General features: G+C 30.7%; 1 protein-coding gene and 8 non-coding genes across 9 annotated transcripts; 1 reads left to right on the top strand and 8 right to left on the bottom strand.

Moving 5' to 3' along the window:
* The first annotated feature begins 3,190 nt into the window (after window positions 1–3,190).
* LOC140919444 (uncharacterized) lies at window positions 3,191–3,835 on the top strand. The gene has a single exon (XM_073365458.1). It carries the CDS (start codon window positions 3,191–3,193, stop codon window positions 3,833–3,835), a length of 645 nt encoding a protein of 214 aa, XP_073221559.1.
* Window positions 3,836–12,651: 8,816 nt separating this feature from the next.
* Window positions 12,652–12,791, bottom strand: LOC113785606 (small nucleolar RNA snoR83). The gene has a single exon (XR_003471731.1). It is a non-coding gene; the product is annotated as a small nucleolar RNA snoR83 (small nucleolar RNA).
* A 259-nt stretch (window positions 12,792–13,050) lies between these two features.
* LOC113785543 (small nucleolar RNA snoR31) lies at window positions 13,051–13,133 on the bottom strand. The gene has a single exon (XR_003471669.1). It is a non-coding gene; the product is annotated as a small nucleolar RNA snoR31 (small nucleolar RNA).
* Window positions 13,134–13,221: 88 nt separating this feature from the next.
* On the bottom strand, window positions 13,222–13,361 carry LOC113785558 (small nucleolar RNA snoR136). The gene has a single exon (XR_003471684.1). It is a non-coding gene; the product is annotated as a small nucleolar RNA snoR136 (small nucleolar RNA).
* Window positions 13,362–13,427: 66 nt separating this feature from the next.
* On the bottom strand, window positions 13,428–13,510 carry LOC113785559 (small nucleolar RNA SNORD25). Its single transcript, XR_003471685.1, has one exon. It is a non-coding gene; the product is annotated as a small nucleolar RNA SNORD25 (small nucleolar RNA).
* A 2,626-nt stretch (window positions 13,511–16,136) lies between these two features.
* LOC113785605 (small nucleolar RNA snoR83) lies at window positions 16,137–16,276 on the bottom strand. The gene has a single exon (XR_003471730.1). It is a non-coding gene; the product is annotated as a small nucleolar RNA snoR83 (small nucleolar RNA).
* Window positions 16,277–16,535: 259 nt separating this feature from the next.
* Window positions 16,536–16,619, bottom strand: LOC113785608 (small nucleolar RNA snoR31). Its single transcript, XR_003471733.1, has one exon. It is a non-coding gene; the product is annotated as a small nucleolar RNA snoR31 (small nucleolar RNA).
* Window positions 16,620–16,706: 87 nt separating this feature from the next.
* Window positions 16,707–16,846, bottom strand: LOC113785556 (small nucleolar RNA snoR136). Its single transcript, XR_003471682.1, has one exon. It is a non-coding gene; the product is annotated as a small nucleolar RNA snoR136 (small nucleolar RNA).
* Window positions 16,847–16,909: 63 nt separating this feature from the next.
* On the bottom strand, window positions 16,910–16,992 carry LOC113785603 (small nucleolar RNA SNORD25). Its single transcript, XR_003471728.1, has one exon. It is a non-coding gene; the product is annotated as a small nucleolar RNA SNORD25 (small nucleolar RNA).
* Between the last annotated feature and the right edge of the window lie 4,610 nt (window positions 16,993–21,602).

Raw genomic sequence — 21,602 nt, 5'->3', positions numbered from 1 at the left:
TTTTTTTCTCATTAAAATTAAAGTAATTTGTCTATATTTTTAATTTGTAATCATTAATTAATTAATTTGAGTAAAAAAAATATACTACTGTGTATTTGTAGAGATTAGGATTCTCTCAATTTGTCATCCTCTCTTTTTCATTCATTTCTAATGTTTTTTAATTAAATGCAAATGACAAGCAAGGCTGATTTGTTTTTTTAATCCAAATCCAATTGAAGGAAATGGAAATTGAAAAAACATAAAGTAACGATTACCACACTCAAAGTCCTAGCTAAGTAAGAAACAGACTCTCCAAACAGAAGTACGTACTGCGCGGCGGCCGAGGAAGCATCCGAAGCATCTAAAGTCGAATAATCCGAATCCGTTGAATAGGAAGCCTTTGATCCGCTTTCTGAGAGCGCTGAATCATTCGATTCGAAAAAGGTGGAAAAAAGGTCATAGCACCAGCACCTGAACGCTTACTCTTACTGCTTCAGGTTCACCTCTTTTCTTAGGATTGGCTGCCCTGAGGTTCTTGTTTGGAGTCATTTGTTTATCACAGAACAAGTCAGACTACCGCTAAAAGTCAGACTACGAGTACACATTGTATGATTGAAAACTGCGGTGCTTGCAGGTCTGACTGGTGTCTTCTCTCCAACAGCTGCTTCAATCAATGTTAAGTCTGACTACTCGGCTTGCTTAACACAAGTGTGATTTAACCTTCACGGACCACTTCACTGGTGTTCTCTCCTGGTCGGAGGCGAAGAGTGGCAAAGTTCATCATTCAGTGGTGGGGTGTTCATAGAAAAGAGGGCGTCGCCCAACGAGTGGCAGATTTTTATGGAGTCTCGCTCATAGATAGATGAAGAGTATTAATATATTAAAGCAGACGTGCATCGACAATCTGTTTGTTATGTCAAGGACATTGCCTTTCATTATTGGAATAAGATATTAAGCCAACTATTACTGTATAGTTTTGACAATAATCTTTTATATTATATATAAATTATCAGGAGCTCCTGTATGCATTTATTGTGTTGCACTGGGATTCTGTTGATTTTTAAATTTACTTAATTGGGAATTTCTACACATAATTAAAACCTCCATCAGTAAAACATAAGAATGCTTGTTATATTTGCCATTATTTTAAAAATCTGTTAAATGTGTGTTTAGTCCCTATAAAATCACAATTTGCAGACTTACTGTAAACCAAAAACATTCCCTATAAAAGGAAAGTAGAGACTAAAATTGAATAAAATTTATGTACTAAACTTGAAAGATTGTGATATTTCTAAAAAAATATTTAACCCTTTAAAAATTTCTTTCCTTCTTCATATAGATTTTGTTGCTCATTCTAGTATGGGTAAAATTTTGACTTTTATGAAATTACTGATGGTTAAATTTTCTGGGTTTTGTATGTCATCTAAGGATTCTAACTAATATGGAAAGTGGGTTCTTTGAAATTCAAAATTTACATGTATTGGTTATTAATTAGTTTGATTGGTTTATCACTTTCCTTTTCTTTTAGACTTCCATCCATGTTCTCTTATATGCAGTCAGTGATCGGTATCAAAGATTATACTTGTCATTCATTGATTCAAAGTGTTATATACAACCGAATTACAACAAAATTGTTAACAACTTGCTAACTGAAAACATGGATAGACTTTTTTATAGAAGTCTGGTATGACCTATATGTCAATGAAATTAAGTTATATTTTGATATTTAACATCGCATTTTAAAGTATAAGAATTAAGATTTTAAAAAAGATCGCAATTCAAATCATCTTCTTTGTGATTAATATTGCTACTTCACACTCATTAGCAGCTCACAGAGCGAAAACACATAGAAGGGTTACAGGACATGGAAATTGATTAATCAAACAATCTCATATCTTCACAAAAACAAACGGTGGGTCCTGCTCAGCAAGTTGTCTAGCCGCCATTGCATAGTCTAGAATTGTCGAGGGTTTGGAAACCTACGAACAATTCTATCTTTGAAGAAGCTCACTAAGGAAAAGGAACCAAATTTTATTTTATTTTTGTCAAAAAAAAAATGAATTATGCTAATTTAGAAAATTTAATGGTGTTTCAACTGGCAATGGAGAAGATAGGGCCACTAGTTAGACTTGTTTTTTGATATTTACGTTTTATCTTTCTATTTCAACCATATTGACATGTTAATAAAACTAGAGATGTATAAGGCTTATCACTAGATCAAACGACCTTTATTGAAGGCAACTTTGCGTAGTATGAGATTTTCTACTCATTGGGTCCCTTTTATTGTGAATTGTGTATCTTCTGTTTCTTTCTTTGTCCTTTTGAATGGAGGCCATTGTGAGATAGAGGTGGAAAAAAGTTAGACCGACCTAGGGTTTGCTAGGCCTGAGTCTGACCAATCAATAAATTCAATGCTTAAGCATGGCATGTGGTTTGTCATATGCTTACCTTTTAGGTCTGAGTTTGACCTTGATAGAAGTCTGGTATGACCTATTAGTCTACTTAAAAGCCAATTTCATTTTAACATTTTAAAAGCCAATTTCATTTTAACATTTTTTATAGAAGTCTGGTATGACCTATTAGTCTACTTAAAAGCCAATTTCATTTTAACATTTTTTATAGAAGTCTGGTATGACCTATTAGTCTACTTAAAAGCCAATTTCATTTTAACATTTTTTATAGAAGTCTGGTATGACCTATTAGTCTACTTAAAAGCCAATTTCATTTTAACATTTTTTATAGAAGTCTGGTATGACCTATATGTCAATGAAATTAAGTTATATTTTGATATTTAACATCGCATTTTAAAGAATATTACTTTATATACTGTCAAAACCATGATTCTCCTTATGTATTTTAGGAAGTTTTATATTTGTTGTATTTATGTAATAGTTGTATCTTGCTATTATTAGGTTTATGTATTTAGGATCAATCCCATAATCACAGGGATCTATTTCCTTAGAATTAGCTGTCCATATTTTCTAAAATAAGCTGCAGGCTCATGTATATATATAGGTCCAGTGACCTCATAATAATATAAGAAAGAATATTATTTCGTCTAAATTTGAGATGGTATCAGAGCTCCTAATCCTTGGGAGCCTCTGACCATGCCTGTAAACCCTAAGTTGCAGCCTTCATTGTTGCGCTACCTTTAAGCATTGTTGCAGCCTTCATTGCAGCGCAACCCTCTCTACCTTGATCGCACCTGGTCATGGCTGAGGTCATGAATCCTATTCTCGAAACTGGGGACAGACCCCAGACTGCTGGAGAATTGCAGAATGTTCATTTTGCTTATCGGTTAAAAGGGAAGAATTATCTCAAATGGTATCAACTCATTAAGACCATCTTGAAAGGAAAAGGAAAGGTCAGTCGCCTAACTGATAATGAAACAGATCCCAAGTTCAAATCATGGGACGAAGAAGACTCCATAATCATGGCGTGGCTATGGAATTCAATGATCCCAAAAATCAGTGATACCTGCATGTTCCTTAAATCAACAAAGGAAATTTGGGAGACAGTAGAGGAAACTTATTCTAAGGCCAAGGATGCTGCTCAAATTTATGATGTAAAGGTAAAAACCGTGGCTGCCAAACAGGGTAACAGATCAGTTACAAAATATGCCAATCAACTCAAGTCTCTATGGATGGAATTGGACCACTATCGAGTTATAAAAGCAAAGTGTTCAGAAGACTCAGCAATCCTTAAGGAGTATATTGAACAAGATAGAGTCTATGATTTTTTGGTAGGCCTGAATCCTGAATATGACCAGGTCCGAATCCAAATCTTGGGAAAAGAGAAAGTCCTCGGGCTTAATGAAGTGGTAGCCATTATCCGGAGTGAAGAAAGCAGGAGATGACTAATGTTGGAGACCTCAACCACTGAAAGCTCTGCAATGATAGCTGAAGGAGGAACAATCATGGTTGCTAACCAGAGGAAAAATGGAGTTCCAAATATGGAGGAAAAACACGAGGAGGTCTGGTGTACCCACTGTAACAAGCCGCGCCACACAAGAGAGAAGTGCTAGAAATTACATGGAAAACCCCCAAGCCGAGAATGGGGGCCGAAAGGAACCCCTCCAAAAAAAGGGGGGGCAAGGGCAAGCACACATTGCTAATGGACAAAGTGAAGAATCTGTCCAGCTGAATCATGAAGAGATAAAACGGGTAAAATCCTTCCTTAGTAAATTGGAGAAGCCCACGGGTACATGCTCCTTAACATATTCTGGTAAGTTTCCACTTTCTTTTGGGCTTAATGTTTCAAATACACCATTTACACGTTACTGGATATTAGACTCTGGAGCCACTGACCATATGACCCCTCTACCCAAATACTTCTCCATGTCCTAGCAACAAGAAAATTCCAAAGCAGATGGAACCCTTATAACTGCAGCAGGACAAGGAGAGGTCCAAATAAGCCCATCCATAACATTAAAAAATGTCCTTCATGTCCCTAAACTGTCCACCAATCTGATTTCTATACAAAAACTCACAAAAGATCTCTCATGTAATGCTGTTTTTCGTAGCAACTCTTGTATACTGCAGGACAAAAAATCAGGGAGGACGATTTGACATGCTAGAGAATGGAATGGCCTATACTACATGGACGATCCTAATCTGCCTACCAAGAGCCGCTCTCTCATATCTGAATCTACCATGACCAATAAAGAGAAAGCTCAACTATACCATTGTCGGCTAGGACACCCTTCATTTCAAGTTGTAAAAGTGCTTTTCCCTTCCTTGTTTAAAAATTTAAATGTGGAGAGTCTCCATTGTGAGGTGTGTGAGCTTGCTAAACACAAGCGTGTACCTTTTTCCCATTAGCAATAAGATGAGTCATTTCCCTTTCTTTCTTGTTCACACTGATGTATGGGTCCTGCATATGTTCCTAATATCTAAGGTGCTAAATGGTTTTTAACCTTCATGGATGATTGTACCTGAGGGACTTGGGTTTTTCTATTGAAACAAAAATCTGAAGTTAGCTTCGTGTTTTTTCAGTTTGTCTCAATGATTAAAAATCAATTTGGGGTCGGTATCAAAAGAATTAGGTCTGATAATGCCAAGGCTATTTTAACCTTGTACTAAACTCTATTTTCCAAAAGGAAAGGATAATCCATGAGTCCTCATGTGTGAACACACCCCAACATAATGAGATTGCAGAAAGGAAAAATGGGCACCTATTAAATCAAACAAGAGCTCTACTTTTTCAAAACCATGTTCCTAAGAGATTTTGGGGGGAAGCTCTTCTTACTGCCACCTACCTAATCAATAGGTTACCCACTAAAATCTTAGACTCAAAAAGTCTCATGGAAGTCCTATCCTAATTTTACCCACACTTGGATCCTACAAATAAACTCCAACCTAGAATATTTGGGTGTGTATCCTTTGTGCATGTTCATAGTAATGAAAGGAGAAAATTGGACCCTAAGGCTGTCAAATGTGTATTCTTAGGGTACTCTACCACACAAAAGGGATACAAGTGTTTTCACCCACTATCAAAAAGATTCTATGTGTCAAGAGATGTCACCTTCAACGAACAAGAGAGCTACTTCAAGCAGCCTCATCTTCAGGGGGAGAATGTAAGAGAGGAAGATGAGACTCTCATGCTTCCAAATATGACATTTGGACCTGAAATTGAGACAAATGGCATTGTTGTCCCTGGAATTGAGAGAAGAACAGAACCTGCACCTGAATCAACAGCAGGACCTACACCTACAGCAGGACTTGCACCTGAACCAATAGCAGGACCTGCACTTGAATCAATAGCAGGACCTACACCTGCACCTGAACCTGCACCTAATGGTGGAAAATTTGGGGAAAATCTGACATATTCAAGGAGAGAAAAGACCATTCTAGAATCTGGCAATGTCCAAGAATCTAACCCATCATCACTGCATGAGGTAACACCTTCGAATCATACAAACTCCAATGATTCTAATGAGTTTGTTTTTGAAAATCTAGAAGCACAAGTGGAACAAAATCTAGACCTACCCATTGCTCTTAGAAAGAGAACTAGAACATGCACCCAACAACCACTTTACCCACTATCAAATTTCTCATCCTTTTAAAAATTCTCACCTACTCATAAAACCTTTCTCACAAACCTGAACTCCACACACACACCTTCCTCTGTATCTGAAGCATTATATGACAGGAAATGGAAACAAGCCATGAATGTCGAAATGGAGGCGTTAAACAAGAATAGGACCTGAAAACTTGTCACCCTACCCACTGGAAAAAAACCAGTAGGATGCAAGTGGGTATATACAGTTAAATGTAGGGCTGTTGGGACCATTGAACGTTACAAGGCAATTTTAGTGGACAAAGGCTTCACTCAAACCTATGGAGTTGATTACTTGGAGACATTTGCCTCGGTTGCTAAGATAAACACGGTAAGAGTAATATTGTCATTAGCAGCAAATCATGATTGGGACCTGCAACAGTTAGATGTGAAGAATGCATTTTTACATGGAGATCTTGAAGAAGAAATATACATGGAGTTGCCCCCTGGTTACAATGGACAGGTTGCTGCTGGAAGTGTTTGCAAGCTAAGAAAGGCTCTATATGGGCTGAAACAATCCCCAAGAGCATGGTTTGGAAGATTCACCAAAGTTATGACAGGTTTAGGCTACAAACAGAGCCAAGGGGATCACACATTATTTATCAAACATTCAGTTTCAGGGGGAGTAACAATTTTATTGGTGTATGTAGATGATATTATAGTTAGTGGGGATGACAAAAAGGAGCAGCAAGTGCTAAGTAAATGCCTTGCCACGGAATTCGAGATCAAGACATTAGGGAGACTTAAATATTTTATGGGAATTGAAGTTGCCCATTCCAAGAAAGGAATCTTCATATCTCAACAAAAATATATTACTGACTTGCTTAAAGAAACAGGGAAGACAGCCTGCAGACCAGCAAGTACTCAAGTTGACCCAAATATAAAGTTGGGAAGTGCAGAGGAGGATATTGCCGTGGACAAGAAAATGTATCAAAGACTTGTGGGTAGGCTTATTTACTTATCTCATACTAGAGCAGACATTGCTTTTGCTGTAAGTCTAGTCAGCCAGTTTATGCACCAACCAAAGGAAGCACATTTACAAGCTGCTCTTAGAATTATCCAGTATTTGAAAGGGACCCCAGGAAAAAGGATTTTGTTCAAACGAAACAAGAGTGTAAGTCTTGAAGCATATATGGATGCGGACTACGCAGGGTTAGTGGTAGATAGGAGATCAACTACTTGATACTGCACCTTCCTTGGTGGAAATCTAGTGACTTGGAAGAGCAAAAAACAGAGTGTAGTAGCTAGATCGAGTGCTGAAGCAAAATTTCGAGCAATGACCCACAGAATATGTGAACTTCTATGGCTGAATATTATATTGGAAGACTTGAAGATAAGGTGGAATGAACCTATGAGGTTATATTGTGACAATAAATCTGCAATTAGTATAGCCCACAACCCGGCGCATCATGTTAGAACTAAACATATAGAGGTTGACAGACACTTTATCAAGGAAAAACTAGACAGTGGCATGATTTGCACACCATATGTATCCACTCAGAATCAACTTGCAGACATACTCACCAAGGGGCTGAACTGCATTAACTTTGAAGGAATTATATCCAAGCTGGGAATGGAAAACACCTATTCACCAGCTTGAGGGGGAGTGTCAAAACCGTGATTCTCCTTATGTATTTTAGGAAGTTTTATATTTGTTGTATTTCTGTAACAGTTGTATCTTGCTATTATTAGGTTTATGTATTTAGGATCAATCCCATAATCACATGGATCTATTTCCTTAGAATTAGTTGTACATATTTCCTAAAATAAGATGCAGGCTCATGTATATATATAGGTCCAGTGACCTCATAATAATATAAGAAAGATTTTTATCCCTTCTAAATTTGAGATATGCATTATACTTAAATTATATTTTATAATAATACATTTGAATATGTCACAAACAAAATGAGGTTAATATACCTAAATTATTAAAAGTTGAATATATAACAAAAAGATCAAAATTTAATATAATAATTATAGTAGTAAAAAAATGTTATTTACATTTATTTAAACAGGCCAGCCTAATATGTGTAAAAGGCTTATTATGTAGCATGTATATTGAGACAAAATCCCAAATTAATGTTTTGATGATAATTAAACAAAAAGTTAATTAAGACTTCTAATTATGAATCTAAGCATTTTGGTATTTAACATGTGTATTTAAGTGTGTTAAAACAAGATAGGTACCAAACATTTCAAAGCAAATCATATTAAAATCAAGAAAGCAAAATCAGCAAAATGAAGAACGTTCTTGACATATTTCTGAAAAACGAAGAATGTTTTCCACGTCAGTCACAAACAAGAATGATCAGATTTCTATGTAAAAGATTAAATCTAGGAAGTGTTATCCATTTCATATCTTCATCAGAAATATAATAGGATCAATTTAAGCAAGAATCATTCCATAATTCGAGGACTCAACACCTTGTTTCATAAAAAGCATAAAGCAATATCATTCTCCAAGTTAAGCAAATGCAAGTACAATTAACAGGCTATAAAGGACATTATTGTTGTACCTTCAAATAGACATGCACATGTGACTGAAAGCTAGTAATCATTTCAGACAACTGACAGGATCACAAATACAAGTCAGCTCATCTCAAACCAATTCGAAGAATGTTCTTGGATCTCAAGAACATTCCTGATTTCAGCATGAGCAATCCTGTTTTTTGGCTGATCTTATCCATTCACTTACTCATGAACAATCCTACTTCCAACGGTTAAATGAGTTGTCATAAGCTCTCTTGAAGCCTATAACTAAAGATTCACGATGAAGAACAAATCAAAACTAAAATTGCCAAGCAAAGCATCACTCATTCAATCCTACTCGAGCTTCTCAAATCATTCAAAGTTTCAGTTCCATTTCTTAGTATGATATTAGAATCAGTGATTACTGAGTTCTAATATATAAAATCTATTTCTCAAACAAGAGTTGAGCAATATCCAGATTCTAACATTCTCAAAATCATTAATTTGTTACTCAAGACTATACTTGTTAACATAGCTTGAGTAATTGAAATCCTTTTATGATTAAAAGGTAGTTCGTAAAATTATTTCTGAAATAGTGTAAGGTAACCTGTGGAAATCCTGTTGAGGCAAAATCTCTCTCAAATAGTTTTAATGATAACAAATTTATTTAAAAGATTATGATTGTGATTAATGACTGATATGTGCTTTTGAGTGAATTCATATTAGAAAACATGTTACTCATCATTAAGATAAAAAGGAGAAAAATCTGACTAGAGTATAGACATACAAGAGGATGAACCCTTAAGAGGATGAACCTTCAAAGTTGCAAAATATTCATCATCACTGAAACAATGATTTTTAGTCATAAAGAGAAGATAAATCAGTATCAAATAATGAATAAATAAAACAATTTAAACAATGAGGATAAAATCACGATTTTACATGTACGAGGATGGACTGTACGAGGATAGACTGCAAGAGGATGGATCTATAGTCCACATCATCCTCAGATGTTGAAAATAACCCAAAACATCATCCTCAAATGTTGAAAACGACCCAACACATCATTCTCAAATGTTGAAAACGACCCAACACATCAACATATAGAAAGATTGTAGCTAACAAGACTAAAATATAGTATTACATGTCTTGAATAATGAAAAAAGAAAAGAACAACTCATGTCGAAGTTTTTAGGAGGTTTGAACCTCCTGTTCGAGGATGGACTGAATCGGTCCAAGGACAGCTAGATGACAATTATGTGATTATGATAAATGACCTTGGACTTTTTAATTAAAGTCCCCAACGGCCATAAAGTATTTGACACATGAAAAGAGCATTATAAGATCTCTATAAAAGGCAGATAGTTATTCAGTATCATACACACAACAATATTGCATAAAAATATCAAGATTCTAAAAGCTATCAAGAGCAATTTGCATCATCTCTTTATACTTTCTATAGTATTACACTAGATATTTGAAATATCTTTTAGAAATTGTTAAGTAAAGAGAAAACATCATACTCATACCACTTTGTAATTTCCCCGTGAGTTACACTTGAAAATAGTTGAAACTTGTAAGAAACAAAGTTGTAAGCTTGGTAAAACTAAAGAATACACAAAGTGTAACTAACCTCTGTGAGAGGTTAATCTGTTTGATCCTTAGTAAAAAACTCACAAGTGTGTGAGAACTGAACGTAGCCTTCGTTAGGTGAACCAGTATAAAGTTGTGTGTGTCATCTTCTATACTTTCTCTTTTATTTATTCTGCTCATATTTAAAGTCTTAAATTTCTATCATCTGATACTCATCCTCTCAAAAAGGATAATGATTTAAAACACTTGAGAAAATTTTAAAACATCAATATCCCTATTCAATTTATTAATTTGTACACATTTAAGATCTCTATTACTGAAATGTTCAATTAGACAAACAAAATGACTTCTTAAGACAGATTCCTTTTGAGGCTATTGAGACTCAATCAAAATACATGTGCCTCTCTTCCAATGTGGACTGCTTTAAGAGAAAAGTTTTTGACTTTGTTCAAACTCTTGTTTAGAAGAAGGTTAAGCTTTAGAAGGAGAATTTACTTTATCATGAGTTGTTTATTCCTACCTCGGAGCATGTGTCCATATTTTTCATGATTAAAAAATTATTGGGAGCCTATATAAAGAGAAATGGAAAAAATTTGTTGGGATAACTTGGATATGTGTTGTTAACCAATGAGTAAAGGAGAAATAAGATTTAGATCCTTCAAGGCCTTTAAGTAAAGTAAACCCACAACAGATATAGGTTCAATTTGGCTCTGACATAAAAAATGTAACACCTATTTACATGGGTTTAATACTTAGATAATAACAAAAAAATAATAATATTTATGTAAGAGAATAAAATATTAATAATAAATTGTTCTAAAAAAATAATATTATGAAAACTTTGAAATAAATCATTATAAAAAATTATTTAATAATCAAAATATTTAAAATTAAGCATTTAATAATTAATCCTGAAATAAAATGCAATATAGACATTATGTTTACTTATTCTTGATTTATTAACCTAATTTATGGAGATTATTGCTCTCAAACATGGTAGGACTTTTTAGCTCGACATTCTAAACATTTTTAGTCTATTAAAACAACGACACTACAACCTGAACCAACCATGATACTATAAATAACTTTTCTTTGTCATTCTCACTACCAATTTTAAAACTCACTCATTTAAAATCAATAATAATTCACATCTATAATAATAGGATAAATCAAATACATATGTTTATTCTACAAAAAATAAATCAATAAATTCAATGATGTCTAATTACTACACATTCATGAATTAAGTATTATCTCATCATGTAAAACACCTACTCATCTAGTGTAAGGTACAAAACTCATTTACAAAATTCATTCATATAGAGCATCTCATCTCAAACACATAAAATGAAAATAATTCATTTTTTTTTTTCAATTATCTTCAAAAATAATTTCTAAAATATAATATTTTATTTAAATATACAATAACAACAATCAAATAATACATATTCAAAAAATTTAAAACTTCTACAAACAAAATAGTAAATAAATAAATTTTATAAAATTTTGATTTTCATAAAGGTAATTTTTTAACAAAATATATTTTTGTAATAAATACTATTCAATATATCTAAAATTTTTACAATTTGAAATTCACAAAATAAAATGATCTTAATTATTTTTTAGGCTAAATTACATTCGTGGTCCCTTAACTTAATTTCAGGTAACGTTTTAGTCCTTTATCTTTTTTTTTCCCCGACTTGGTCCTTTATTTTAATTTTAAGTGACAATTTGATATTTTATGTTTTAAAATTTCAACAATGATATCTTTTTTTATACAAAAATTCAAAAAAAAATTTCAATCAAAACTCATAAATTTAATTAAATTCTTCAATATAATACAAATTTTATCAATTTCGTAACGCAAATCTTCAAATAAACTCATATTTTCATACTTTATTTGATATTTTTAGGAATAAAGGACTAAATCGAAAGAAAAAAAAAGATAAAAAACTAAAACGTTACCTAAAATTAAGTTAAAGGACCACAAATGTAATTTAGCCTATTTTTTATTATAGTATATTTTTTGATATACTTTAGCTATTAGGCTTCCAATTTTTACTTCGGTATTTCTGCTTCGGTTTTAATCATTAAATTATAATTTTTTTTCAGTCCGTACGTGTGTTTTAGTCATAAAATTATAATTTTTTTTTAATTCTGTCAAATCATGATATATGTTGGTGTGGTCACATTGGGATGGAAGACAATAACACCAAAAGGTTAAACAGATGAAGCCTCAGTGTTGTATTGTGAAAATTGTGCATCAGGCACCACCATTTAAACGGTTTAGCTTTCAGACGGCACTTGCTAAAACAATAAATCATCATTGGCTTTACCTAATTATCATATGCAATAGTTACACATCAAGAAGTAGGGATTGTTTAACATCAATAAGTGAACTGAAATATGATTAAAAGTGACATTAGAAGTTACGTTAAAAAATGCTTGCATTGTATTCATGGGATAGTCTTAATAACATCTTTTAAATGATTTGATGCAACAACAAGAGTCACTTTTTAATAATTCGAATAAAACCTACAAACAATAATGGAATGTGTGGCAAGTTACTAGTAAACACCTTGACAGAAAAATAAGATTCAGGCATTTATCAGCGAAACCTCCAACAATATATTTTGGCCTCCCATGAATCAGTATAAGAACTGAATAAAATATTCAATCTTAACTGGGATTATGAAGGCCAGACATAAAGCAAACAACAACAATTCAATAATGTTACCATGTAGAGAACTAAACTGGAAAAAAGATTAAACATTTAATACATCATCAGTAAGGATAATTCATCTCATCCACAACATAAGTTGTGTAGGAAGGTGTCCTAAGATTTATTCCAAACTCATCACATGATGCAGTGAGAAGTAAAGGACAGTAATAGAACAACAAAACTGATTAAAACATAAGTAAATAATAACAAGTAAAAACGCACAAGATGTAGATTCAGAGCTTATAGATATATTTAGCATCACAAAATCAGATCAAGTGTTGGATTATATATTTTGCTTCATCCTTATCTACAATCCTAAAACACTAAACAAAAAAAATGGATCTGAATTCTACAAATAATAAATAAATTATGATAACGAAAAATCATTGAATTTTGAGAAATTTTGTTCCCCGACGTCCAAATGCAATATCAATTTGGAGCATCGGATAGCGAGGGGAACACAATTCTAAGCTTCAATTGAACATTGCAAACCACACTAAAAAGTGGAAGCGTGAATAATACAAAAATTTGAAGCCAAATTATATAAAAAACATGACAAAAATAAATTAAACAAAATTTTAAAAAAAAAATGAGAGAATCACAACAAAACTCAATCCCTTAGATGTTCAATAATGATGCGATCATATCCGCAAATCATTACAGGTCTGTAGACTCATCACAGTTAAAACAAGCGATTCCCCATTTTTACTCAATTGAATCAAAAACAGAGAAAATTCATCAATAAAAAAATAAACTTCAAAGAGAAATTTGAAATTTAGTTGTTCTCGCGTGATTCCAAAACCATAAAAAAGGGATTGTGGAAGTAAAATTGAAAGAGCAACACATATTACTATTGCTTCAAGGGAACGAGTCAAGTGGGAATTGAATATATCCTCATCGACCAGATAGTGAAGCCTGTTTATTTTTCATTTTTCAGGAACAAGCTGAATGACAGTTTTGTAATTATGATGAAACACCTTGGATCTTTTGTAATGAATTCCAACAGTCATCAAAGAGCTTGGACCTCTATAAAATGTAGCAAGCTCTTCATCATCAAACACACAACATAATTGCATAAAAAGATCAAGCATCTTAAAACTATCAAGAGCAATACCCGTCCTCACTATATACTTTCTTCAATCCTACACTATATCTTTGTAAATCATTTGAAAAAGTATTTAGAATCAATCACTCTGAGATACACTTGGAAATATTTGAAAATTGAATGTAAGCTTGGTGAGCTAAAGAATACACATTTTGTAATCACAGCGTGAAGTTGATCTGTTTGAATTTTAATAAAATCTCACAAGGGTGTGAGGACTAGGCATAGCCATCTTTGGGTGAACTAGTATAACATTGTGTGTGTCTCTCTCATATTTCTCTCTCACTCTTTTGCTCAACTCAAAACTGAAGGTTTGAAAAACCCATCATTGAACTTACCATCCTCAGCGAGAGGATAGTTTTAAAAACGCTGAAGGTCTAAAATGCTTATTATGTGGCATGACAGTGTCATGGTTGGTCCGGTTATCGTGTCGGTTGAGAAGAATACCTCTCAAGTCCTTTTCCTTTCGTTTTTCAGAAATATGTCAATAATGTTATTGGTTTTGTTGATTTTGCTTTCTTGATTTTAATATGATTTGCTTTGAAATGCTTGGTACCTATCTTGTTTTAACACACTTAAATACACATTTTAAATACTAAAATACTTAGAATCATAATTAGAAGTCTTAATTAACTTTTTGTTTAATTATCATCAAAACATTAATTTGAGATTTTGTCTCAACCTACATATTTCCAAAAGTACTTTAGAAATTTAAATAATTTTTCTTTATCATTCTCACTACCAATTGAGTTTAAAATTCACACATTTAAAATCAAATACACATGTTTATTTTACGAAAAATAAATCAATAAATTCAATGATGTCCATTATTATACTTTTCCAAAGTGAGTATTTACTGATCATGTAAAGCACCTAGTCATCTAGTGTATATTGAAACAAACAACTTGAGAAGTATTTTTCTCAACCGACACAATAACCGGAACCGATTCTCACTACCAATTGAGTTTAAAATTCACTCATTTAAAATCAAATACACACGTTTATTCTACGAAAATTAAATCAATAAATTCAATGATGTCCATTATTATACTTTTACAAAATGAGTATTAACTCATCATGTAAAGCACATAGTCATCTAGTGTAGGGTACAAAACTCATCGAGTGAAGTTTATATGGACTCAACATTCATGTACAAGATTCATTCATATAGAGCATTAACTCATCTCAAACTAATACAATGAAAATAATTCATTTTTTTACAATTATCTTCATAAAAGCATAACTAAAATATAATATTTTATTAAAGAACATGTAATAAAACAACATTTCAAGTAATGCATATTCAAAAATCACAAAACTGCAATTCTTCAAACAAAATAGTAAATAAATCAGTTTTATAAAATTATAATTTTCAGAGGTAATTTTTTTATAAATATATTTTTGTAATAACTAGTATTCAATATATCTAAATTTTTATCATCTGAAATTTCCAAAATAAATGTATCGTAAAAAAATTAAAAGATCTGACATCAACATTTTTGTACAAAAATAAGATTTAAAGGGTGTGATTTCTTATTTCTTAAAACATTTTTGAAAAGAAAAAAAAACCAAACAATTACAGTACAACTACAAAATACTTTAGTTACTCTTTAGTCTGGTATAATTCTCTTTTGATATTTTTAATTCAGAATTTATTTGTTTATAATTTTTTAAGAGCTAAGTGGCATTATTTATTAGATCTATTTTTATCATTCAATTCCAGTCTAAAATATTATAAGTATTATAAGTTCTTTCATATAGTTTAGTAATTAGGATATATTGTCTTAAATTTTCGTTCTTAAAATTATGATTTTTTTAACAGTCGTTCAAATCATTATATTAAGTTGGCATGGTCACATGGGAAAGATGATAACAGCACCAAAAGCCTCAGTGTTGTATTGTGAAAATTGTGCATCAGGCACCACCGTATAAACGGTTAAGCTTTCAGACGGCACTTGCTAAAACAATAAATCATCATTGGCTTTAAATAATTACCATATGCAATAGTTACATATCGAGAAGTAAGCAGTAACTGAAACATTAACATCCATACATGAAAGACTGAAATGATTAAAAGTGACATTAGAAGTTTCGTTAGAAAAAAATGCTTGCATTGTATTCATGGGATGGTCTTAATAACATCTTTTAAATGATTTGATGCAACAACAAGAGTCCCTTTCATAGTTCGAATAAAACCTACGAACAATAGTGAAATGTGTGGCAAGTTACTAGTAAACACCTTGATATAAAGGTAAGATTCAGGCATTTATCAGCGAAACTTCCAACAATTTATTTTGGCCTCCCATGAATCAGTATAAGAACTGAATAAAATATTCAATCTTAACTGGGATTATGAAGGCCAGACATAAAGCAAACAACAAAAATTCAACATTTAAATGTAGAGAACTAAACTGCACACAAAAATTAAAACATTTAACACATCATCAGTAAGGATAATTCATCTCATCCACAACATAAGTTGTGTAGGAAGGTGTCCTAAGATTTATTTCCAAACTCATCACATGATGCAGTGAGAAGTAAAGGAGAGTAATAGAACAACAAAACTGATTACAATATAAGAAAACAATAACAAGTAAAAACGCACAAGATGTAGATTCAGAGCATATAGATATATTTAGCATCACAAAAATCAGATCAAGTGTTGGATTATATATTTTGCTTCATCCTTATCTACAATACTAAAACTCTAACCAAAAAAATGGATCTGAATTCTGCAAATAATAAATAAATTAGGATAACAAAATATCATTGAATGATGAGAAATTTTGTTCCCCGACGTCCAAATGCAACATCAATTTGGAGCATCGGATAGCGAGGGGAACACAATTCTAGGCTTCAATTAAAAATTGCAAACCACACTAAAAAGTGGAAGCGGAAATAACACAAAATTTTGAAGCCAAATTATATCAAAAACATGCCAAAATAAATTAAACAAAATTTTAAAAAAAGTGAGAGAATCACAACAAAACTCAGTCCCTTAGATGTTCAATAATGATGCGATCATATCCGCAAATCATTACAGGTCTGTAGACTCATCACAGTTAAAACTAGCAATTCCCTTTTTTTACTCGATTGAATCAAAAACAGAGAAAATCAATCAATAAAAAAGTCAACTTCAAAGAGAAATTAGAAATTTAGTTGTTCTCGCGTGCTCCCAAAACCATAAAAAGGGGTTGTGGAAGTAAAATTGAAAGAGCAACACATATTACTATTGCTTCAAGGGAACGAGTCAAGTGGGAATTGAAGTATCCTCATCGACCAGATAGTGAAGCCTGTTTACAAACTTTAAGAATTGAAAAATTAAACGGAAATTAAGAACAAAATCGAAGAAAACTGAAAAACCCTAATTTCAATTAGGTTTAAACAAGAAGAGCAGAGAGGATGTAAACGGCGCATGATGCATAGTATCGTGTGGTTGGTTATTATATAAGAAAACTGAATATTGATCGGACGGCTACAGACAAGAGTTATCGGACGGTCCATATGTTTCCGGAAGGCTAGGTCAAACCAAGCCCATCCTGAATACCCGCTCCTTTTAGACTATAAGGCTATTTTTATGATAATAAGAGAAAATAAAATAGACTTTGTCAAAATAAATTGGGCCTTGTTTTTTGCACCACCATTCCTACTAATATTACTTATGTATTTTCTTAATTGGAAATAAACATATCTAAGAATTGGATGGACGTTATTTAACCAAATTTCTGCTTCATTTTGTCACCTAATGGGTACTTTATGATGATCTTTGCTTGACTTTTATGGTTAAATTTATTATCATGATGACATATGTGTATAAATATACTTCAAAAAAAAAAACTCTAAACATTACCTTCTTATATAAAGGTTGAAATTTTAAGATGGGATTCTTACATTTTGAAGTTTGAATAGAACAGATAACACCTACACGTTGAATGTTGTTATATAATAAAACTCTTGTTACAACACTACAGTTTATTGCTTGTCCACATTTTGTAATACGCTAACTTACATGTGTATATATTTTCATCGATTTTTTTTTGTTTTGAAATCTTGATTATGAGTTTATAATTTATGTATGCATATAAATTAAATTCAAGGAAGTGTATTTTCTTCTAATAAAACAAATGAAATGTATTTCAAAAAATTATTGAAGGGTAGGTTTGTCCATTAAAAAGGACATCAAATGGACTCTTTTCTTTTAACTATTGTTAACTATTGCCATAGATGAAAGAAAATCATGGAGATAATAGGAAACCATTTTCAAGTAAAATCTAACATCTTTTATTTTAAATTCAACGCAATTCTTAAACTATTCCGTGTTATGATTGAAATTACACAAAATAATGTTTTTGTTGATGTTAAATATTTAGAGAACAAAAGTATATATATTTTCTTATTTAAAGTATTTTATAAAAATGTTTTAATGATAGGAGTTACTTAAAAGGAAAAGATACATGCTAGGTACTTGACATTATTGTATTATAAACAAAGAATCATTTTTTCAGTTTTAATACATGCACCCACTAATTTTCAACACACAGCCCCTCTCCTGTTGGTGGGTCAGCACATGTGTCGAACCCATTTTCTTCCCTTAAATCACATTCCATCTTACACCCCCTAATTCTTTCTCATTTCAGTAAAACCCTAAAAATGAGAGAAGCATTCTTCTTCCCCACTCTATGTGCTCCAGCCACTTTTGGCCAAACAAATCATAGATTCTCCATTCCCTCATTCTCTTGTATCATTAGATTTCAAAAAAGAACAACCTTGAAAATCCCCACTTTTCCATCATTCTCCTATACTCTTTTCTTTTTCATTTGTTATTTGTTATGTTATTGTAATAAACATGTTCTGAATTATTTTCCTATCCTATTCTATTTTCTTTTTCGTTTGTCTTACGGTATATTTTAGCACGTTGTTTATGTACAAACGAATTTATACAGTGTCCATTTATTAGTTGGTTTAATTTTATGCAAGATGAAATTATATTGATGTCTAAACTAATTTTGCTATGTAGTAATAAAATTTCTATTGGAAATTGTAAAATGAAGTTTTATGTATTTGGTGACCCGATAGTAAATTTTAAAGAGGCTTTGATTTGAAAATCAATTAATTTGGGACTTTTTGGAGTGACTTACGATTTATGTGAAGTTATTATATAGTTTTTTGATCAATATCAACACATTTTTTAACTTGCTATCCTTTGCTCGGATCACTAAAAACAGCCCTTAAGCTGAAATTTTCAGTTGGTTGTACACTTAAATTTGCTGATTTATTTAAGGAATCAAAATTTGTTGATCTATTTTAGGCATCAATTGCTTTCGTTGGTTTAACTAGTTGAGGAAACAAAAATTGTATTGCGTCCCAATTCCCAAAGAACTATGTTTTTAGCTCTTGATAATTCATAACAGCAAAAAAATATCATAAGAAATTTAAGAGACAACAATACAACAATCATTGAACATGTCAGTTTTGAATATTTGATTGCCTACATAAAGGGCACCTTCGGCCAGCCATATTTATGGAAGATTGTAAACATGTTTTGCAAAAACTACAAAATTGTAGATCAAACATTAGAAACTAATTTGAGAAAGAAAAATGTCTAATATAGTTATAAAGTTAAGACCATGGTGGTATTTGTATTGTGTTTTGATATTCACATGTGACCACACTTAGTGATCAATGGTTCAAAGGATATCTCCAAACAAATCTACAATAATGGATGAAAAATCAGCATTATTACATACTAATGATAATGATGTAAGAAGCTAACAAGATTTAGTGTTCGATTAACTAATAAAATATTCTTAAATTCTATCGTATCATGCCTTTGTAGTTATAATTTTTATTTTGAGTATGTGCTCTGTTAGAAATCAGTAGAATAAGATAATAATAATAATTTACTCAGTTGTCTTTATAAAGTATAATTTAAATTATATAAAATTAAAATTTAAAAAAATATATAAATAAAAAACAATAGAATTTCATATTTAATTTAAAATTAATATATTAATAATTAATTCTTAAAAATATGTATGATTAATGAGAAGAGTAATTTTGTCATTTTATATAATCTAATAAATTATTATTTAAAAATAAAAACTTTTGAATATAAATTTAAAATTTTAAAATACATATAATATTTTATATGGGTAGTTTTTTCATTTACATATAATATATTTCATATCTTTATTGAACTTATTCAACAAATAAAATAGAATTATTTAGTTATTGATGATTTGTTTTTTTAAAATTGAAGTTATTTATTTAGTAGTGTCAACGAATTTTTTTTAATATAAAGTTCATTCAATAGTAATTTAATTTTTGTAGTACTTTTTGTTAATTTATAATTTTTAAAAATATTGCGTAAGTTTGTTTAAAAAAAAGATAGTATATAATTATTTTACAATGATAATTTTTTTTGTTTAATTCACAATGGTTATTTTATCATCTAAATATAAGATATATTATATTGTGTAACAATGATTTGTGTTTTAAATACATTACTTGATAAAATAATATTATAATATTTATTATCATATATGAAACAAATATATGATAAAATAATAATTATCTTGTTAATATTATATCCTATCATTATTTTGTTTTATATTTTATGTGCATCAAACGACCGCTAATAAAAGATGTTATCATTTGAGCCTAAATCTATGTGGTTAATTGAATAATAAGAGACATAAAATATTATTTAATGTTATTTGTTTTTCATGATAAAATTAAATGAAATTAATATGATTAATTAAAATTACGAGTTATTTAATGGATAAAGAATGATAAAGTTATAAATAAAATAGTTTAAACAAGTATTAGAATTTAAAGAAAGAAATGTGAAACCAAACTTGATATTCTTATATATATAATTATTTTAATAAAAAATCAATTATTTGATTAAATAAAAAATATAAAATTGTAAATAAAATAATTCAAATAAAAAGTAAAATTAAAAGAAAAAATTTATTTTAAAATTTGGTATCTTTGTCATATATAGTTTATATATTTAGTATAAATGAAAGAAAAGTTAAATAATATTTAATTCGAAGTGTTTATTTTGAAAATACAAGAACATGTCACTGCCCATCAAGTGTTTTCCTCTTAAAAATAGGCGGAGGTGAAGCTAGCATTAATCTGCCGAGGGAGCTAAATATATATACTTTTAAAATTAATATATTTAACGACAAATAAGCAAAAAAAATTACAATATTTTTTTTCTAAAAAAATGTAAATTAAAGTTGTTCAAAGAAAATAAAACTCAACAATAACTATTTAGAATAGTTGAGATCGACTTGTTTTAAATAATTAAATTTATCCATATTTGATGTTATAATAAGTAGACTACCTATGAATTTTTTAATATAAATAATTAAATTATTTGTAAGAAATTAATCTTTATTTTATTTAAGAGTCTTGTCTTACACTTTTCATTGTTTCTAGAATTCTTTATGATTTTTCCAAAAGAAAAAAAAAAACAAAAAAATAATCTTTTAGTTGACGTAGAGACTAGAAATGGTAAGCAAGACAAAATATATTTATCAATCAAGTGACGATTTTTTTATTGTCTTGTTTCTAATAATTGTTGACAAATAGACTTATATAGGTTAAATATATATATATATATATATATATATATATATATATATATATATATATATATATATAAAT

This window comes from Cicer arietinum, chromosome 2 (assembly GCF_000331145.2).
Source record: "Cicer arietinum cultivar CDC Frontier isolate Library 1 chromosome 2, Cicar.CDCFrontier_v2.0, whole genome shotgun sequence".
Lineage (NCBI taxonomy): Eukaryota > Viridiplantae > Streptophyta > Magnoliopsida > Fabales > Fabaceae > Cicer > Cicer arietinum.
This window is presented reverse-complemented; position numbering and strand designations above follow the sequence as displayed.